Source organism: Lolium perenne, chromosome 3, assembly GCF_019359855.2.
Source record: "Lolium perenne isolate Kyuss_39 chromosome 3, Kyuss_2.0, whole genome shotgun sequence".
Lineage (NCBI taxonomy): Eukaryota > Viridiplantae > Streptophyta > Magnoliopsida > Poales > Poaceae > Lolium > Lolium perenne.
The window spans coordinates 182,013,297-182,033,563 of NC_067246.2; the positions used below are offsets into that span (position 1 = coordinate 182,013,297).

The following is a 20,267-nucleotide window of genomic DNA, read 5'->3' on the forward strand; positions in this document are numbered from 1 at the left end:
CATGTCCACCAGAAAATGAAGTGAAGATTAATGTTGATGGTGCTTTCAATTCAGAGTATAATAATGGAGGTGTGGGAATTATTATAAGAGATAGTAAAGGGTCTTGTATTGCTGCAGCTTGTCAAACTGTTGATCATGTTCAGGAGCCATGCATAGCTGAAGCTAACGCTTTAAGGGAGGGTCTGATTCTTGCTATTGGATGTAACCGCATAATTATGCAATCTGGTTGTATGCTGGTTATTGAAACAATGAATGAGGGAGGATTTTCAGCAACTTCTTCTTCGGCCATCTACGTGGATTGCAGAACCATGGCTAGTGGTTTTGATAAGATAGTTTTTGAATTTTGTCCTAGGGAAGCTAATGTTGTAGCTCATAAACCGGCAAAGCTTAGTGTTAATTAAAATTCTTCATGTAACTGGGGCGATGACCTCCTAGTTTTATTTTGTCAGCTCTTGCAAAGGATGTAAGTATCTTTGATAATCAATAAAGCTAGCCAGATGGCATTCCCTAAAAAAACGAGTCAAAATGGCTTTTTGTGATGTTTGGAAGTAAAGATTTTTAACACCCGTGATGCATATATACACAGTAACCACCAGCCCAAAAGACCCGCACCAACTTCGACTCGAACAACCCAAACCACAGATTAGGCCCGAGACCAAGTTCAACTCACGCAAAGAGGACGGCGTCGGCTAGGTAACTATGCGAATTTGCCACCGCCTCGCGTGTCGTTAACATAGTAGCTAGGACCTAGTTACTTCAGCCTAGCGCCATGGTGCTGGACTGGTTATCTGAGTAGAGTTTATAAAAAAGAAAGACAAGAAAGATTGGGGGCACTCCCCTAATGTAAGATGTTTTAGATATATCTAAAATAAACTAGATAAAATCAAAAAGACTAATCTACACACTAACAATAGACTAGATACACAAAACTGGTGTTCAAAAAAAGAGACTAGATACACAAAACGAGTGAACCTTCAAAAGACCTTAAACGTTTTATCATTCTAAAGGAATATTTGATTTGGGGAGATAAAATTACGATAAAAAATTGAGCTTGCCATGTTTTATGTGAGAAAATGTATGACATATTTGATTCGGGAAGAGTCTAGGCACTCGTCTTTTCATTCTTTGTAAGTCGATTTTTCTTCCGGACACAAGATGACACATGACATCCGATTGTTTCCTATTTCATCAAAAGTCTGATTCCTACATGTGACATTGTTACATGGTTAGTAATTTATTAATTTTCATTTAAATACTAGTGTAAAATAACTCGAGTATAATAATTTGTGCCAAATAATGAGTTAACACTAAAAAAACAAGTGGCAAAATCGATCTACCATGCATGCAATGGAGAAAAAAAATCAAGTTTTGAAAATTGAATGTAATCCGGTTGACAAATATAGCAATAGTGTTGTAGGTTTAAAATCATTCCGTTTAGTTTAAACAATGTTAAAGGTAGAAAAAATGCAAAATAAATAATGGTTTGTGAAACACCAGAGACGCGTCACAATGCCTACCAAATGAGCTCGAGGGAAAAGTCTCGCCCATAACCGTACACGCTCACTCATGCAAGATCTTTCAAAACCTAAAGATTGACACGTGAACCCCGTCATGTATTGAGAACTTTGACTTGACCTGAGTAGGATGTTTGGGAGCAAAATTTATTTTGAAGTATTCTATAAGAATACTGTGGTTCTAAACAAACCATACCATGGTTTTCTACTTTGAGGTGTTTGGATTTACCTAAAGCTACAGTTATATATAGCAAAGTAATTACAATGCTGCAGCTTTTTTTTAGTATAGTATAGAAAAAAGAGGTCAAGATGGAAGACCTATTTTCTTTTCTCAAAACAAAGAAAAGCAAACTATGGTTCACTAATACCATATGTGTGAACGTCGATGCTGCATTATTTCCAGTGGAGCGGCGAATGGAATGGGGAGGGGTACGTGGTACGTGATCACAATATGGTAACTTCCTTCTATCATGCAACGAAGGTTTGGAAGGCTTCTCTTCTCCTAAACTCGCTTAAGGTCTAGCCATTAGGGCATGCTCAGTGCTCGGCGCTTATCTGTGCGCTTGAGCGAAAAAGAGTCTGGTAACTAATCCTAGCGTCAGTGTAATTGTCTTAGAGCTTCAACGCATGACACATCAACTTGGACGCTTATTCTCAACCAGATTCGCTCCGCCTTTTCTGCCGCAAACCAAAAGATGGCCAAGCATCTGACGCAAAGTTTGGCGCCAACGACTAGGATTATACAGCATAACTGCCAATTGGCAGGGTTCTAAATCCTGGCGCCCCTAGACAAGCGCCCACATTGAAGATGCCCTTAGGCGGGCACTTGCGATTCTAGAGATCATGGTTTCCCCAATATCATTTTCGGTCTTAGATTGCTTGTCCATGATTCAGCGTATTCTATCCCCAGTGCGGGATTGATCATTGATCGACAGACTAAGGTGAGCGACATGAAGTTTTTGTCTTGCTCGTTTTCTGAATATGGCGGCACATATTTTGGCTCGTAATTCCGAGTCCTCAGTTTGTAATATTTTTGTTAGTGTTATTGCATATTAGTGGCGGAGGCAGACTGAGTGTTGAAGGGGTCTGTTTTGAGGAAAAAAATACAAATGCACTGTTCATAAACTTAAGGTGCAAATCAATGGTGTTAGGGGGCCAGGCTCTCCGCTATTAGGCCTTTCTAGTGTATTTACGAGGACGAGAGAAAATTATTTTGTATCCTGGAAAATCTCCACTGGTCCGTTTACTTCTCCGGTTTTGAAGGAAATAATCCCGAGATATCCCCTCCCATCCTCTCTCATCTCCATTTTTTTTTGCCTAAATTGAGAACTCTCTATCATACTAGTGTATTTTTTAGGAAGGGTATTTGAGAGGATTGAGTAAACACCAAATTCCCTTCCATTCCATACCTATTGGGAAGGAAAATACGAGAAAAGTAAACAAGGCCTTATTTTGATACTATTTTGAGAGAACTTTGTAATGACTTGACGGAATTTTTTTAGGGATTGTAATGACTTTACTTGATAAAAAATGTGGCATTTGTTACCCGGATTTGTAGATTTTTTGGGTTTGGAAAAATTTGCAGCCAAACTAGGTGTTTAGGCCTCACGCTAAATCACTAACCCAAAGGAAGCCGGCCACGCTAGTTCACCCGACACCGACCACAAGCCCGCTTGTTTTATTTTCCGTGACGGTTCGAGCCGGGTTGCTATTCGTCCCGTAATTATCACTCCGCCGAAACAGCCGAACCCGAGCGCAACCCAAATCCCTGCCGCCTTTGCGACCCGCCAGCGCCGCCCGCGAAACGACCTGCCCGTCCCCTCTCCGGCGCGTCCAACCTAGCGCTCCGGCGACCACCCCGGCGGCGGCGCGATGGGTGAGCGGAAGGTGCTGAACAAGTACTACCCGCCGGACTTCGATCCGGCCAAGATCCCGCGGCGGAAGCAGCCCAAGAACCAGCAGATCAAGGTGCGCATGATGCTCCCCATGAGCATCCGCTGCGGCACCTGCGGGACATACATCTACAAGGGCACCAAGTTCAACTCGCGCAAGGAGGACTGCATCGGCGAGGTACGCACGCGCCCCCGCCCCCGCCCGCCCCTTTTTCGCGATACTAGGCTTTTTTTGACCCTGGGCGATACTAGGCTTTGTTATGTAACCCTAGAACCGCGGCGGTCTCGAATTGCACAAAATTGAGTCGATTCGCGCTTCGATTGGCGTCTGTCAGTGTGCCGATTTTGCCGTGGTGTTTGCCTGTCGATGCGTGTTCTGGCCTGGACAAAAAGCTAGTATATCTTAGTGATCCCAGTCGTATAAAGATCTTGCTAGTCAAAGAAGCTACCTAAATTTGCAACCAATATTCAACATGCAGTGTTCATCAGTAAATGGGGAAAACATAACCTTCTATTTTGTTATCCATCGCTTGGAATTGTTGAATCATATATCCATATTGAAAATGTGTATTCTGATTACTGATATATCGGTGCAATGCAATGCAAATCCGTGCTAACGTGCTTTCCTTTTTGTGTGCAGACATACTTGGGCATACAAATTTTTAGGTTTTACTTCAAGTGTACAAGGTGCTCAGCCGAGATTACCTTCAAAACGGACCCCCAGAATTCAGACTACACGGTGGAATCCGGGGCTAGTCGGAATTTTGAACCGTGGCGTGCAGAGGACGAGGTAAATTTTATGGGGCATATTCGGCACAGCTTCTATGTTTCAATCAGTTTGAGCTTGAATTTAACCATGGTGATGTGGTTTTTTCTCAGGTTGTGGACAAAGAGAAGAGAAAACGAGAAGCGGAGGAGATGGGAGATGCCATGAGAGCACTGGAGAACAGAGCGAACGACTCAAAGCAGGACATGGACATACTTGCTGCTTTAGAAGAGATGCGGTCTATGAAGGTACGATCTGGTCTCTGGCCATTCTTTGAAGTTAGGTTAAACTGTACTTGTATATGCACTTGAAATGCTAACTTGCTGAGTTCTGACATTGTTTTTTTTTTGTTCTGTTTGCAGTCGAGACATGCAGGAGTATCAGTTGACCAGATGCTCGAAATTTTGAAGCATTCCGCTCACCTGAAGGCAAGTGCTCACCATTTTTTTCTCTGATTTTTAATAAAAGCTGTACATGCAAGCTTGCTAATTGCATGGTGTGTTTCTGGCATCATTTTCTTAAAATCTCTCTTTCTCTAACATTTGTAATTTTGTATGTGATTACAGGAGGAAAAGACAGTAGCAGAACTAGATGAAGAAGACGAAGAACTCATCAAATCAATCACTTTCCGAGTAATCCTCTATGCCAACTTCCATTTGTACCTGCAGGTGCAAACTTGTGCATGGATTTTTCTAACCCTCTTGAACTGTTGGCTGTTGCAGAACTCGAAAGACTATGTGAAACGGATCGATGACGATGACGACGATGATGAAGAATTTGGTATACCAGGCCAGTCAAGTATCACGGCGAAGGTACTTATCACACTGTATTCTTCCTTCCCTTTTCTATTTCTATTTCATTTTGTGGGTTATATGTTCTTAATCATCAATTGTAGTAGAATCACTTTAGAGCATTAGCTTGAATTCAATTTCATCTTTCGAAACTAGTTGACCTGACAAAGCTCTATCAGTTACAACCTCAAAATATGCCGTTTTATCATGTTTGTAAGCTTGTTCTATTTGAAGCATTTCGGAATTCCTCTTCTTGACGTGTAAACTCTAAATATGCAGCTTATCTGTATAGATTTGTTTTTTTGCGGGTAATCTGTATAGATTTGTTGAAATTGTAAGCCAGCTAATAAGCAAACATCAAATGCTGAAATACTAGTTGTCTTCTGTGAGGTGTTTATCTTTTCTCTAGGATGTTTTCAGTTTGCATTAGATACAGCAACTGTTGGAGCTAAAAATGAGGAAGCCATTTTGAACCGAAAATTTACTGATAAGAATAAAGGCTGGTCATTGAGCAATATGTTTACAAATAGCAAACATTGGCGCAAATCTAATGGTAATATGAAGTATCCCTCACTGTGGCAATTTATGTTTGATGATATTCCAGAAGTTTTTTCTGTTCAGACTTCAGAGTCAAGAGTACATTGTTTGCTTTCGGCATGAATTCTTGTATTTCATTTTCAACTCACTGTCTCTTGAATTCCTTTCTGTAGTCAGCTGACAGTTGTGTTTTTCGTTTTCAATGTGATGTCTCTTGAATTCCTTGGTTTGGTCGGCTCACAGTTGTATTTTTTTCTTCTCTGCAGACCAATGGATCTTCTGAATCAGTGTTAAATCCAACAGATGTCTTGACCACAACTAATGGTCCTGAGAGTACCAACAAAGAAGGTAGGCACATATGCGCTCATCATTTTTTTACCGTATCATTTGTACTGTTAAGGTCCATGACTGCACATGCAGAGCCCCATATTTGAGAATTCACTTATTTATAGGAGTTGAGCCTGATCGTGTTCCACATATCATGCACTGAGGCAGCTTATCTTTGGCCATGACTGTCATTATCATTGACTACAAACATCAACCCTGTTTATGTTGCTACTATTTCTTTCTAGTGTTACCTTTGTTATTATGTTTAAATATAAATAATATTCCAGTTTGAAAACAAATGGCTTATTTACTGTTAAACTTTTGCCCTACAGTAAAGAAGACGGTGGCATCTAAGATGCCCAAATTCATAGTGAAACCAAAGCCCACTGCTGCAAATCCTCTGAAGAAGCAGAAGACTGAATCTGCAGCTGTCCAAGATAACGGCAAAGCACCTGTTGTTGCCACCGAGGAAAAAAGTGGAGCTTCAGAAGAGAAGACTAATGTTCTTCAGTCCCTCTGCCAGTATGATAGTGATGAAAGTGATGACTGAAGACAAGGATTCTTGGAGTTTTCAACTGCGCCGGGCAAGAAAGCCCCTGGAACACGATGATGTAACTCAGTCTGTAATTGTATACTTGCGCAAAATCTCTGCTGCCAACTGTAAGTCTGCTGTTGCAAATCTATGGCAGCTAATAGTCCAGATATAGCTGTATTCACAGATAAAATTTTGTAACATTGACAAATTCGGAGCAATTAAAGAATTATCTGGGTGGCCTCAGAACTTGGTTCCGCAGAAGCAGCACTCAGATTGTGGATAGGTGTACTTGGCATCGGCTGCATCATCGCCCATCTGTGTTCGTGTCTTCGTCGTGTGAGCTGATGTTTATGAACATTTTTATTTGTATAAATCACCCAGCATTTTCTCATTAATCGTTCATGAGTTTTTCTGACTGTATCACCATGGCGTGCAGCGGGCCAGCGGGGGGATTCTTTTCAGAGGATGTGTCATGTGTGCGGGGCACGTTGGAATGTTGGATGAGCATCCGATCCGTTGCCTCTCCTGCGTGACCGGAGCCAACACCAACAACTGAGTACTCCACCGTATAAATCTGTTACCCATCTCGCTGGGCCGAGATCATATAGCATCACTGGAGGGAGCCGCGCGCGGAACTCACAGCATCATGGTGCGCGACGGGAAGAAGAAGAGGTCCAACGCCGAGGAGAAAGCGGAGTCGGCGGAGCCCCTCCCATCCGCCGCCGCCGCCGCCAAGGTACCCACGAAGGGCCGCCTCTCCACCTCCACCACGCGCGATTCAAGGGGCGACGACGCCGACAACAACAAGGTCACCCACCGCTCCCGCACCGCCGCCAAGTCCGTCTTCACGGTGGACGAGAAGCCCTCCAAGCCCAAGCCCGCTTCGACAAGGCCCGCTATCTCGAACCCCTACCTAGCAGGCGTCGATCTGCCTCCGTCGGAATCGGACTCGGACGACGACGATGACGAGGCCGCCGAGCGGAGGAGGTCGCGCGCCACGGTCGACCTCAAAGCCGCCGCGCTCTCGAAGAAGGACGCGCTGAGGAAGGAGAGGCGCGAGGCGGAGGCGGCGGCGCGCGCGGAGGCCGACAAGAGGGATGCGCTCCGGGACAACCTCGACGCGTTCGCCGTCACGATCCGCGGCCGCGCCCCGGGAGGACCCGCCGCCGACAAGGCCAGGGACATCGTGCTCGAAGACTTCGACGTGTCCGTGGAGGGCGTGCCGCTGTTGGTGGGCGCCTCGCTGCGTGTCTCGCACGGCCGACGCTACGGCCTCGTGGGGCCCAACGGCAAGGGCAAGTCCGCGCTGCTGAAGCTGCTCGCGGAGGGGCGGAAGCTCCCGGTGCCGCGCGGCATCCGCTCGACGCTCGTGGCGCAGGAGGACAAGAACGACGACCCGCGTCCGGTGATCGAGGTGGTGCTCGCGGCGGACGAAGAGCTCGCCAGGCTGCGCGCCGAGAGGGCCGAGCTCGAGGGCTCTGGCGACGCCGCCCGCCTCGCCGAGGTGTACGATGAGCTCACCGTTTCGGGCTGGGATTCCGCGACGGCGCGGGCGTCCAAGATCCTGGCGGGGCTTGGCTTCGACCAGGACAAGCAGGCCAGGCCCGCTAGCTCCTTCAGCGGCGGCTGGGTGAAGCGCATCACCCTCGCCGGCGCCCTGTTCGTGCAGCCGACGCTCCTGCTGCTGGACGAGCCCACAAACCATCTCGACCTCCGCGCCGTGCTGTGGCTCGAGGAGTACCTCGTCGCGCGGTGCAAGAGCACCGTCATCGTCGTCTCCCACGACCAGGACTTCCTCAACTCCGTCTGCGACGAGATCATCCACCTGCACGACAAGAAGCTCCACGCCTACCGCGGCAACTTCGACGATTTCGAGAAGGCGGCCAGGAAGAGCAGGAGGAGGAAGCCCAACAACAGCAAGGCCAGGTGCGACGACTACAGCGTCGAGTTCCACTTCCCGGCGCCCGACGAGCTCCCCCGACGCCGGCCGCTCCTCCAGCTTTCGGAGGCAGGGTTCAGGTACCCGGACTTCACGCTGTCAGGCGTGGACGTGGACGTGTACATGGGAACCCGAGCCGCCATCGTCGGGTCCAATGGGGCAGGTAAGTCCACCCTGCTCAAGCTGCTGTCCGGCGAGCTCTCCCCGACCCAAGGCAAGGTGAGGACGCACCACAAGCTCCGGACCGGGCGCTACTCGCAGCGCTTCGTCGACACCCTGAAGCTGCACCACACCGCGGTGCAGCACCTCCTCGAGGCGCACCCGGACCTGGACGGCGACGAGGCTGAGGCCAGCGCCGCGCTTGCCGACTTCGGGCTGCCGAGCGAGAGCCACCTGACGCCGATCAACAGGCTCTCCGGCGGGCAGAAGGCGCGCGTGGTGCTGGCGTCGATGGCGCTGGAGGAGCCGCACGTGCTGCTGCTGGACGAGCCCACGAACCACCTGGACATGCAGACCATCGACGCGCTGGCCGACGCGCTGTGCGAGTTCGCCGGAGGAGTCGTGCTGGTGAGCCACGACTCAAGGCTCATCTCCCGGGTGTGCGACGACGAGGAGCGCAGCGAGGTGTGGGTGGTGCAGGACGGCACCGTGAGCACCTACCATGGCACCTTCGAGGAGTACAAGGAGGAGCTCATGCAAGAGATCAGAGAGGAAGTCCAAGCCTAATCATCACATGTTTGTGACATCGATCGGTAGCGAATGCTGAATCTTGTCTTCTTAGTTTCAGTTACTGAATATATGCCGCCGGAGAGCCTGTTGATTGCCACTCTTTGTGGTATATCATGCAGTTTTGTCCAGTTGAGAAAGTTGTTGCTGCCACTTCGTTTTTCTTATCTTGAGTTGCACATTATGCTACGTGAAAGCCAATAGTTTTTGTATCGGCAATAATCCTTGGGTATCATGGAGAAAAGAGGTTTTACACATATAGGAAGGGCGACACTTGAACGGGCGGCCCTAGAAGAAAGACGGTCACTAGAAGCTATTAGTTTTGGCAATTTTTAGGATCAAATTACTAGCACACCCGTAGTTGAAATTTGAAATACTTTTAGAAAATCTTCCCAAAACTCATTTAAATAAGAAAAAGTAATTACAAATCGAGAAAAATCATCATATCCTGAAATTTGGCCACTCATATGTTGCATTTTCAGTCAAAATTGAAGTGTTGCCATTTTGTATCTTATTTATGGTAAACAAATCCTATTTATTGACACTTCGAAAATGGAAAATCATTCTTTTGTGACAAAACTTGGAAACTCAATTTATGTGTCGCTCAGAATCTTCATACATGATATGGTCACTTGATGTAACTTCTTACACAAAGTACACAAAACGTGCCATTATTTCACATGTGGCTACAAACCCAGTTTATGTTCCAAAACATCCCAAAGTACATGAAACTGGCCTGAACGAATCTGTAAATTGCTAGGGTGAACAAGCAGGGGTACACCGCTCATTCTTTCGCCTTTTACATACCGTGTGCGTGCCGCAAATAGCAGTACACTCATACGCAGGGATTCTCACTTTTGGAGGAACCCCATAATTCGAAATAACTTTTTTTTTTGAAACGGAGGCAAAAGCTTTGCCCCATTCATTTATTAGGCAGAAGGTGCCCGGTTTTTAGGAGAAAATTGGGCGAAAACCAACAACAACAGTGCCAAAGCACACCCACAACCACACACACTCCGCCACAAGGAGCACACCTAGCCACCCTGGCTACCCACAGAAGCTACACAAGAAGCTCAAGTCGGCCTATGCCAAACAGATGGCTCTTCGAGAAGAGACCGGCAGCTTCGATTCTGAAGACGAGCCTCGGAGAGGAGATGCGCAAGACAAGCGCCAAATAGGACCTTCACCGGACCGCCCCTCGAAAGTCATCGTACACCGCCCAAGGCCAGCTTCGACTTCACAGCAAGAGGAGATCACCACGAAGACGTTCGGACACGCCGGAACGGAGCCGAGTAACATGACCTTGCCGCAACCAAACCTTGGTCACCACCACCGTCGTTGCCTCACAAGTCTCCACTCGGAACACCCGCATCTCTGGTTGACCTCCTGCCAATTCGAAATAACTTGAATGTCTTGTATTTTGTTATTTTATGTTCAAACAATTTTGGTGGTATTTTTATCTGAACAAATGGAGACCAAATTTTCATACAAAAAGTTTTAACTCTTTATCTGGGCAAAAGCGCTGTACAAACTTTATTGGTCTCATTCATACTGACAATTTGATTTCAATATGCAGTCGATATGCGTGCCACTCATTCATGAGAAACACCTGTCAGAAATGAGTTAAAAGAACACATGATCCCCTAAAAGAACACAGAATCCAGCATGTTGAGCAGCTGCTGGATAAGAAAATCTGAGTATAAACGGCTGCTCGACCGCTCATGCTGCATACCTCTCTCCACTATCTTAGTGTTACTTGTGATTATCTTGTGAGTGATCTCCTATTTTTTCATTACAGCGTGTTGCCCTTACTGATATATAAGGAAGATGATGTCAAAAGTGCCAGGCAAGTAGACTATCAAGCAGCAACTTCTGTTTTTGAGAGCTTTTCCTCTAAAGCTCTATATTCCTTCTGCTTTACCTGCATAAACAAAGCATGTTATATAATGTTATATAACTTCACTTGGCATTACAAACCGGTAAAAACCCTGCTGTTAGCAACGGGCTTACATATTGCAAGAGGGACTCCAGCAGAAAGCTGAGAGAGTCGTCGTTGTTATCAATAAGTGTCGGCATATTTGTACATTGGTTCTCTTCTTCACAAGAATCTAAACTATTCCTCTGCTGGAGTTGCAACTTTGTGCAAACTGATCGCTTTCTTTCCTTATGTGGTGCTGTATATTTAACCGAGAGAGGTTTTTTTAGTGTGAATTATTGAATTGTATTTTCTCGCTTCTTTTTTCTTCATCATGTCACAATATATATCTTTTTCTGTTCACAAAATTGTTTATCCTGATTTCTTTAACCAAGGTTTTGTCTCTTTATACCCGTATGTACCTTCGTGATTCACCGACTTGTGGTGCTATTCTAATTTTATATATTTATATATGGACCAGGTTATCTAATATTTACAGTTTGGATGTCACGTTTACTACAAGCAATGAAGGCAATACTTCTCTTAAATAATGCTTTTGTGCGCTCTTTGGATGTCATTTTGTCGCTCGTTTACTTGCAAGCCGAAAGCTAAAATAATTCTAACCAAACGCTCCAAAATTATTTCAATACAAAGCGTGTTTAAAATTATTTTACCAAGAAAAGTCAATATAATTCAGTTATTAAACATGATATATGTAATAAAAGTGATACAAATAGCTAATTCAGCACTTGGGGCATCGCATTTTACTCCTAGAACTAAAAGCAGCCGCCATATAAAACGCTTGTATGAAACACAAAATCTCTGTTTCCAACAACTGTTTTTCCTCAGATGATTTTTTAGACAAGCTGGCCTCACTGAGTCACTGGATGAAAGCGAATGTTCTGGTGGGCCGCCGAGAGGACAAGCTTATCCAACCGTTCATGGCATCAAATTGCTAGGCCAGGCCCACTATGTTTTGCAGGAAAACTCGCAGACAGTTCATAGCATCGAAATTGAATTATTTTCAATTTTTAATTTTTAAAATTATTTTTTCAATTTTAAATTTGAAGAATAATAAACAAAAAAGAAAACAAAACAAAAAAGAAAACAGACAAACAAATAAAAAAACAGAAACAGAAAACGAAAACGAAAAAAGAAAGCGAAAATAGGCCAGGCCTAATACCCGACCAGACTGTTCGGTGTCTGGTAGGCACCATTGCACCAACCTGATTAGTGTATATAGGATTGGCCCTGACTCACTGATGATGCCTTTGATCTGGTGGGCCGCCGAGAGGACAAGCATCAAAGTGCTAGGCTAGGCCCACAGCGTTTTACACCAAAACCCGCAGATCCTGGCCATCCTGCCTCTGCGGCCCAACCCACCAGCACCTGAGCTCCCCCTCACTCTCTCCTCGCTCTGTCTCGCCGTCGAGATGTTCCGGAGCCCAGCCGCCGCTCTGCTCCGCCGCCTGGCCCCTCGCCTCTCCGGCGGCACAGTGGGCTCCGCCTCATCCGCGCGTCGGACCCTCCCTCCTCACATAGCCCCCTCCGTTCTGGCCCGCTTCTCATCCACGCACACCTCCTCCCCGCCACCGTCGTCTTCTGCCGGCGAACGCGATGACGAGGCGGAGGACCACGAGCTCCAGGGAGCACCCGGAAGTTCCGGCGCCAGGCTCAGTATCTCCGTCGACCGCTCCGGACTCTGCAGCCCCCCAGGTCGCACCCCTCTCACTCGCACACATTCACACAAATACGGGCACGCATGTTCGTGTGTAGGGGGTCTCTGACCGTGCAGGTTTGGTTTATGCTTCAGAGCACTCGCACGAGCCGTCGTCGGACTCTGAGCTTATCAAGCACCTTAAGAGCATCATAAAGGTGGTGTTGATGTTTTCCTCCTCAACTATTAGTTCATTTAATTTCTGTAATGGTCCCTGTGTCGAAGTGTGATTTTGTTTGTGTATTGTCATTGCAAGGTTAGTTCCGGAGTGGGCCGATAAGCGTAGCCGAGTACATGGAGGAGGTGCTTACAAACCCGCAATCTGGGTACTATATGAATCGCGATGTGTTCGGGGAGTCTGGGGATTTTATCACGTCGCCGGAGGTCAGCCAGATGTTTGGAGAGGTAACTGTGCTCACTAGTTGCTTGGTTTGCCAACATTGTTAAAACAGTGTCTCATAGTGAGTGCTCGGCAATTTTGTGATTGACATTTCAGTGACGTTCCTGTTGCTTCATGTATAACACTGCCACAGCACACCATGTTATGTTTATGAATGTGGTGAAACATTGAAATAATTGATCTAGGTGCACACCTGTTGCATATCATTTTTGCTGCACATTGATGTATTATTGGAAACTTTGACATTCAGAATCAGATTAACTGTTTTATATTTCTTAGTTGAATCAATCTTATATGACCAGTAGTTGATGCACTTGGATGATTGATCTTGTGCTATACATTATGAGATAATAAGAGCAATTAATGTTGTCTTCAGCTGATTGGTGTGTGGGCGATGTGCCTGTGGGAACAAATGGGACAACCAGAGAAGGTGAATTTGATTGAGCTTGGCCCAGGACGAGGGACTCTCCTGGCAGATTTACTTCGTGTATGTATGCCTTTTTTTTTTTACCGTGTCTATCCTCTGTCAAACTTGTATTGTAATGTTTCTTGATGGATTTGTACATTTCAACAGGGCTCAGCAAAGTTTGTTAATTTCACTAAGGCACTCAACATTAACTTGGTTGAGTGTAGCCCTACATTGCAAAAGGTGCAGTACAATACTCTGAGGTGTGAAGATGAACATGATGGTGATGAAAAAAGGACAGTCAGCAAGCTTTGCGGAGCCCCTGTTTATTGGCATGCCTCCCTCGAACAGGTTCCTTCAGGATGTATGGTCATTTTTCACCTATGAATCTCATGTTTCTAAGTAGTTAACCTCTGTCATATAACAACAGCTATTATCATTTTCACTTGTATGATTTTTTACATTGCCATTCATCTTTTAAGTGTACTACGGGATTGGAGAAAATAGTGCAGTCCGATTCTTCTATTGTTTTATGGAATGTGCTAAAATATATAGTAACGTGGACCAAGAATATAAGGATCTACCATTGACTTATAAGAAGGAGACGCAACAGTGAGTCGTCAATTTGCGACGTCGTTGCCGGATGATCTCGAAGCACCTATGCTTCCATTTTGTATATGATAGTTTAGTTACCATGAAATAGGAGAATCATTAAATTTTTGATAATGTGAATTGCTGATGCTTCTGGTCTCCTTGTTGCATTGTTTTAATGTTCGTCCATGGTTTATTCGGAAACTGAGTTGCCTTAGTTTATCTTCAATTTGTTTTCTTGCGAACATCTTGATTAAGGTTTTTGTGTTTACCTTATTTTGAGTTTATTCTCTGCAGTGCCCACCATAATTGTTGCTCATGAATTCTTTGATGCCTTACCAATCCATCAATTCCAGGTCAGTGAGCAATTTGGCTTCAGGTTTATTGCACTCACTCATTGACTGGTGTTTAATCATTACACTGAACAATCATCTTTGCCTGCAGAAAGGATCACGTGGCTGGTCCGAAAAGATGGTGGATCTTGCAGAAGACTCATCGTAGGTTTTACAAATTTTAGTTAATTGTTGTTCCCCGTAAGGAAATGCGTAATTCTTACTTTGTAGCAGGTTTCGCTTTGTTCTATCTCCACAGCCTACAGCCTCTTTAATCTTCCTCTCTAAGCGTTGTCAATGGGCTAGTTCTGAAGAACTTGAGAAGGTTGAGCAAATTGAAGTCTGCCCGAAAGCAATGGAGATCACCGAACAGATCGCAGATAGAATTAGCTCAGATGGTGGAGGTGCTCTTATCATTGACTATGGCAAAAACGGGATAGTCTCTGATAGTCTTCAGGTATAGTTTTTAAAATTGCTTTACTAAACCTGAGATGAACCCAAGAGGTTGTTGACTGTCTAGTGTGCACAAGACTGCAGTCAGTCCTGTTTTTTTTTTTTTTTTTTTTTTTTTTTCCATTTGTAACATAAACAAATCTAAAAGTAAACTAGCTAGTATTTGATGGCCACATAATATCTTAATTATGTTCCTGGTTTTGTACAATATCTGCATAATGTGCTTATAGAAGAATTTTCTCATTCACGTTTCTTCTACTGATATCCCTTATGTAAGCAATACTCTTGAAATAAGGGCCTGGGCACTAAGAAAACAATAATATGTGCAGGCAATCCGCAAACACAAGTTTGTCCACATATTAGATGAGCCTGGCTCTGCTGATCTGAGTGCCTATGTTGATTTTACTGCGATCAAGCACTCTGCCGAGGAAGTTTCAGGTTTGCGAAGATATTATGAGCTCTTATTGCTTGTTGTCTTGCTCGCACTACTTTTCATGGTAAGGCACACATTTCTTAGTGGGCTTTTGTTTCTATTTCTGCAGATGATATCTCTGTCCATGGCCCAATGACTCAGTCCCAGCTGTTGGGTTCGCTTGGTATAAACTTCCGAGTGGAAGCCCTTATGCAAAACTGCGACGAGAAGCAGGCCGAGTCTCTGAGGACAGGCTACTGGCGTCTGGTTGGAGACGGAGAAGCCCCATTCTGGGAAGGTCCTGATGACCAGACGCCCATTGGAATGGGCACCAGGTACTTGGCCATGGCCATTGTCAACAAGAAGCAGGGCTCACCTGTTCCGTTCGAGTGAAGCGGTAACATCTTTCCTTGTGTACTCTATATTCAGCAGTGAATAAATAACAAGACAGTTCAGTTTATAGACAAGACAGTTCAGTTCCGTAATACACACTGGGTGTTGACTTTGAACGTTTACTGGGCTGAATACACGTGAGATAGTTTCTTAGTTGATGATAGATTTGTTTTGCACTGGTGTCTGTTCTGATAAGCTATTGCTTTTCGTGGTTTCTTGCTGCATTCTTGCGGGCTTTTGCTCATCAGCTTGTCCGTGTGTACCACCAACCAATCCAGGTCAAATATGCATATGAATCCACCTTCGAAGTCTGTGTTTTTGCCGGTCAAGTTGGTATTTGTTCGATACCAACTAGGCATACTCTAACCAAAGCTGTTGCAGAACAAACCAAATTCCCAGAGACTAATTCTGGCTGCGTTATTTCTTGGTTTCTTCCACTGCTTCCTGATCAGTTACTAGCAACACACCTGGTCCCTAGTTCCACGCTAAGTAAAGAGTACTTAGTAGCATACCCAGTTGATCTCTTCAACGAATAGCTCTGGGAATCCTTCCACGGCGGGTTAAAAGGTTGTCAAGGGTGAAAAAAGGCGGGCACGAACGAGTCGAGATGGAAACTGAATGTATTCTCCGGTATTTGTTCGATGCTCCACGGCTAGTTATGCTCTTTTGACACTCTAAACACCAAAGATGCCGTAGAATAAGATTCCCAAAGACCGCTGGCTGTACGGTCGTATATTGCTCCTGGTTACTTTTTCGTTCGTTCTTGAATAGCTGGTAATGTACGGAGTCTCCCGAGAGAGAACATATAGTCAGTGGGACGTAACAGCTGATCTCTTCAAACCAACAACCCGTCAGGTTCCATCGACATGGGCTTCCAGTTCTAGGTGAGGTCGGTAAAGATGTTTTCCTTTTATAATGGGTAAAGATGGTGGAAACTGGAAAGCAGCATCGACAATTATTGACAAAACCAACATCAAAGCAAAGCTGAAGACGGCCCTGAACCATTGGAAAGAAGGGGAGAGCATCGTCGAAACAACACACACACACACACGGGCAGACACAGATATGCGCATATACGTGCTCTTTATTATCCTATGCTGAACATCACGACTTGGCTGACCTAGCGGGAGCACGTACGTGCGCGCACCTAAACAACGTCGCCATCCCCAGAAAAGAGAGAAAAACCGCACCCTTTTCCTTTCACATCCCGGCATAGACAAATGATAGAACCTGCTGAAATCCAAGCCAAAGTCACCAAAGCTCCTTTTGGTTGCCGGCAGGCGGCAGATTCGTCCTGCGTTTCCTCTGCCCGGGGGAATGGATGGATTGCTAGAGTCCACTTAGCCCGGACACAAGACTAAACCGAGCAGCCTCCACGGATCGTGTAGCAGCCCTAAGAGCATCTCCAGTCGCGTCCCTCAAAGCGTCTCTCAAAGCAATTTGGGGTACGCCGGACAAAAAATCTGTTCTAGCCGCGTCCCCCAAAGCCCATTTTTGTCCGGCGCGGCCCGATACGGTGTCCGGCGCCCCGAGCCCGTCCCCGTCCCACAGGGGACGCTCCGGGCACGCTGGGCACGCCGGACACAACGAAAAGCGAGACGAACCGACACGGGCCTGACGCGTCAGCGGCTCGGAAGGCTAAAACCCCGTCGCCTACCTTTGGTCAAGCGACGTTAATGGCGTCCAAGGTTGGAGACGCCGTCGTCACCACCACCGTCTCCTCGAGGAGGACCACCGCAATGGCAGCCGAGGAGGACGGCGTACTCGTCCTCCTCGCACTCTTCTTCCTCAGGACCGGCGCGATCGACGCCGTCCTCGTCGTACCGCTCGGCGCCCTACACCGTCCCCAAACGGGAGGTGAAGGAGGAGCCGGCAACGCCCGTCAACACGAGGCGTGGCGGCAGCGGCAGCCGGCGGTAGCAAGGGAGGCGCGGCGGCGCCCTCCTCATCCCGAAGCCGGAGGTGAAGGAGGAGCCGGAGGAAGCGTCGCAGGCGGCGCTGCTGGCGGGGTACGAGCGGCAGCAACGACGACCCCGAGGACTGCCCAGGGCTGTGGGCGGCGTTCTTGGCGTCCATGAACGATAAGGACGCTTGAAGGGGCTACGTCGACATGGAGATCGCCATGTCCATCCGTGACTCTGGCAAGCCGCTCGTGGACCTCACCGACAACGGTGAGGCAGGACCAAGCGGCTTGGTGAAGGACGAGCCCGTCGACGAGCGCGTCAAGAAGGAGGTCGTCACCGACGAGATGTACAACTTTCGCCAGTACTACGACGCCTCCGGCCGCCGCAAGTACTTATAGATTAGGTTTAGTTTAAATTTAGTTAAATTTCGTTCGAATCTATGTAAGTTTGGACGAATCTAATCGAATCTCGTTAAGTTTAAAATTTCCGAAATTTTATTTTGGGGGACGCAACTGGGGAGCGACGTCCCCCAAACGCGGCACGAACGAAACACGTCCTCCAAACGCTCAATCCGGCGCGTTTTTGGGATGGTTTGGGGGACGCGGCTGGAGATGCTCTAACATCAAATGTTACTAGCATCTATTCATACCTAACCCAACATTCTACCTATGGTCCTCGTCGTCGATGTCCTCGTTAGAGAGGTCGGTCTCGTCGTCGGAGTAGTCGATGACGACAAAGAGGCGCCGCACCATCTCCGACCGGATGGACGTCTGAAAGGATCGTATGCCGCACCTAGAGGGGGGGGGGGTGAATAGGTGCTAACCAATTTTTAGTTCTTTTTTAATTTAGGTTTGACACAAAGGTAAATTCTCTAGATATGCAACTAAGTGAATTTACCTATATGACAAGATTAACAACTAAGCACGATAAAGCTACGCAATATATGGGAATAGAATAGGATAGAGGTAACCGAGAGTGGAGCACGCGATGACACGGAGATGATTCCCGTAGTTCCCTTCCTTTGCAAGAAGGTACGTCTACATTTGGAGGAGTGTGGTTGCTACGAAAGCCAAACCAACAGCCACGAAGGCTTCACTCAGATCTCCTATGAGCAACGCCACGAAGGCCTAGCCCACTTCCACTAAGGGATTTCCTCGAGGCGGAAACCGGGCCTTTACAAGGTTCTTGGGGCACACATCCACAACCGAATTGGAGGCTCCCAAATCTGTAACAATACAACAATCAACAACAGTACATCAACAACAATCAACTAGGGAACCAAAGAGGAACACTAGCAAGAGGGCCCTCAAACAAATAGGGAGAAATGTAAATCGCTTCGGTGAGGATGTAGATCGGTGTCTTCTCCTTCGAATCTCCAAAGATCAAGAGCTTTGGTTGGGGGAGGAAGGAGATCTTGCAAATCTTGTGATCTTGAGGTGGCTCTAATGGAGGTGAGGCTTGGCAGAATTTTAGTCAATGATTGAGCAAGGAGCAAGGTAGAAGAAGGAGGGTATAAATACCCTCCCCCAAAAATCCAGCCGTTGAAGTCTTCGGGGGCCGGATAATCCGGCCTAAGTTGGGGCCTGATAATCCGCCCCCCACCAAAAATCCGGCCCAGGGAAAATCCGGCCAAAAGTCCGGCCCATGTCCAGAGCCTTACTGAGCCGCGTCGCCACTGGTCCTTACCCGATTTTGGGGGGGGGGGGGGGGGCGGATATTTTGGAAATATCCGGCCCGGATTATCCGGCCTTGGGGAAAATCTGGGCAAATGTCCGGCCAATAATCCGGCCCCTGTCCAGGGAAGTACTGAGCCTCAATGACTCGAGTCCTTAGCCAAAAAATGGGGGCCGAATATTTTGCAAATATCCGGCCCGGATTATCCGGCCTGGTGATCCTGTTGCAGCTTCTTTTTGACACGTCTTACCACATCCGTCACACATATACATGTATCTATATAATCTCTGTACCACTTCATCAAACATTAGTGTATCACATACATTGACATCAAACACACAAAACATATTATGAGAGATGTTCTTTCAATCTCCCCCTTTTTGGTGTTTGATGACAATATACGGATTTGCAAGAGAATCACTATAGAGATCAAGCATGTTGGCAAAACATAGAGGCACTCCCCCTACATGTGTGCATACAAGTAATTTGCATTTGAATACAAATACACAACACATAGGTGCGAGGTGCCTCAACACAAGAGGTATCCAACATGAGCTCTAACAAGAGACATAGACATATATGAAGTTGAGATAAGGTGATAGAAATCATACCCATATGGAGATATATAATACGGAGATATAGCATCACACATAATATAATAACCTTGATCTCAACATATAGAAATCCGAAAACCTTAACAATGTCTCACAACCACATATAACACGTAGTTTTGTGAGGCAACCTTGCGCCGGTTTGCTTCTATTCTTGGTCTTCCTGCAGGAGGAGGCCTTCGCCTCCATGGTCCTCAGAAGACGGATAAAAATGTGCTTTATGATCTCTATAACTCTTCTGGAGTGGTTGGTACTACCAAGGGGCTGCTTCCCATCTACGGTCAGTTGCTCCATTTCTTTCGAGCCACCATTGCTCCAAGTGGTGGAAACAATGATGCACTCCGTGGAGCTCTTGTGGATCTTATGCACCTCAGCCTTAGGTGTGCTCGTGATGGTAATGAGGATCATGACTTCTCTCTTGATGTCATGGAC

At 46.4% G+C, this 20,267-nt stretch overlaps 3 protein-coding genes across 4 annotated transcripts; all 3 read left to right on the forward strand.

Moving 5' to 3' along the window:
* The first annotated feature begins 3,252 nt into the window (after positions 1-3,252).
* Positions 3,253-6,608, forward strand: LOC127342778 (uncharacterized). Its single transcript, XM_051368785.2, has 8 exons — positions 3,253-3,584; positions 4,047-4,196; positions 4,286-4,420; positions 4,535-4,600; positions 4,739-4,804; positions 4,895-4,984; positions 5,767-5,848; positions 6,160-6,608. The coding sequence occupies exons 1-8, from the start codon at positions 3,387-3,389 to the stop codon at positions 6,375-6,377; spliced, it is 1,005 nt and encodes a 334-aa protein (XP_051224745.1). The 5' UTR covers positions 3,253-3,386; the 3' UTR covers positions 6,378-6,608.
* A 211-nt stretch (positions 6,609-6,819) lies between these two features.
* LOC127342777 (ABC transporter F family member 4-like) lies at positions 6,820-9,180 on the forward strand. Its single transcript, XM_051368784.2, has one exon. The coding sequence runs from the start codon at positions 7,009-7,011 to the stop codon at positions 9,025-9,027; it is 2,019 nt and encodes a 672-aa protein (XP_051224744.1). The 5' UTR covers positions 6,820-7,008; the 3' UTR covers positions 9,028-9,180.
* A 3,132-nt stretch (positions 9,181-12,312) lies between these two features.
* Positions 12,313-15,809, forward strand: LOC127342779 (uncharacterized). 2 transcript variants are annotated; one of them, XM_051368787.1, is made up of 10 exons: positions 12,313-12,658; positions 12,756-12,817; positions 12,921-13,064; positions 13,436-13,546; positions 13,634-13,829; positions 14,354-14,412; positions 14,501-14,553; positions 14,623-14,845; positions 15,171-15,279; positions 15,384-15,809. In XM_051368787.1, the coding sequence occupies exons 1-10, from the start codon at positions 12,376-12,378 to the stop codon at positions 15,644-15,646; spliced, it is 1,503 nt and encodes a 500-aa protein (XP_051224747.1). In that variant the 5' UTR covers positions 12,313-12,375; the 3' UTR covers positions 15,647-15,809. The 2 variants fall into 2 exon arrangements, with proteins under 2 accessions (XP_051224747.1, XP_051224746.1); XM_051368786.1 differs by having other exon boundaries at positions 12,314-12,658; positions 14,620-14,845.
* The last annotated feature ends 4,458 nt before the right edge of the window (positions 15,810-20,267 follow it).

Excerpts from the sequence above, each read along its gene's own strand:
- LOC127342778 (XM_051368785.2), top strand. The coding sequence starts at position 3,387 with ATGGGTGAGCGGAAGGTGCTGAACAAGTACTACCCGCCGGACTTCGAT. Across the intron at positions 4,601-4,738 it reads AGCATTCCGCTCACCTGAAG|GAGGAAAAGACAGTAGCAGA; the intron begins GCAAGTGCTCAC and ends ATGTGATTACAG. Across the intron at positions 4,985-5,766 it reads AGTCAAGTATCACGGCGAAG|ACCAATGGATCTTCTGAATC; the intron begins GTACTTATCACA and ends TCTTCTCTGCAG.
- LOC127342777 (XM_051368784.2), top strand. The coding sequence starts at position 7,009 with ATGGTGCGCGACGGGAAGAAGAAGAGGTCCAACGCCGAGGAGAAAGCG.
- LOC127342779 (XM_051368786.1), top strand. The coding sequence starts at position 12,376 with ATGTTCCGGAGCCCAGCCGCCGCTCTGCTCCGCCGCCTGGCCCCTCGC. Across the intron at positions 14,554-14,619 it reads GATCTTGCAGAAGACTCATC|CAGGTTTCGCTTTGTTCTAT; the intron begins GTAGGTTTTACA and ends CTTACTTTGTAG. Across the intron at positions 14,846-15,170 it reads TAGTCTCTGATAGTCTTCAG|GCAATCCGCAAACACAAGTT; the intron begins GTATAGTTTTTA and ends TAATATGTGCAG.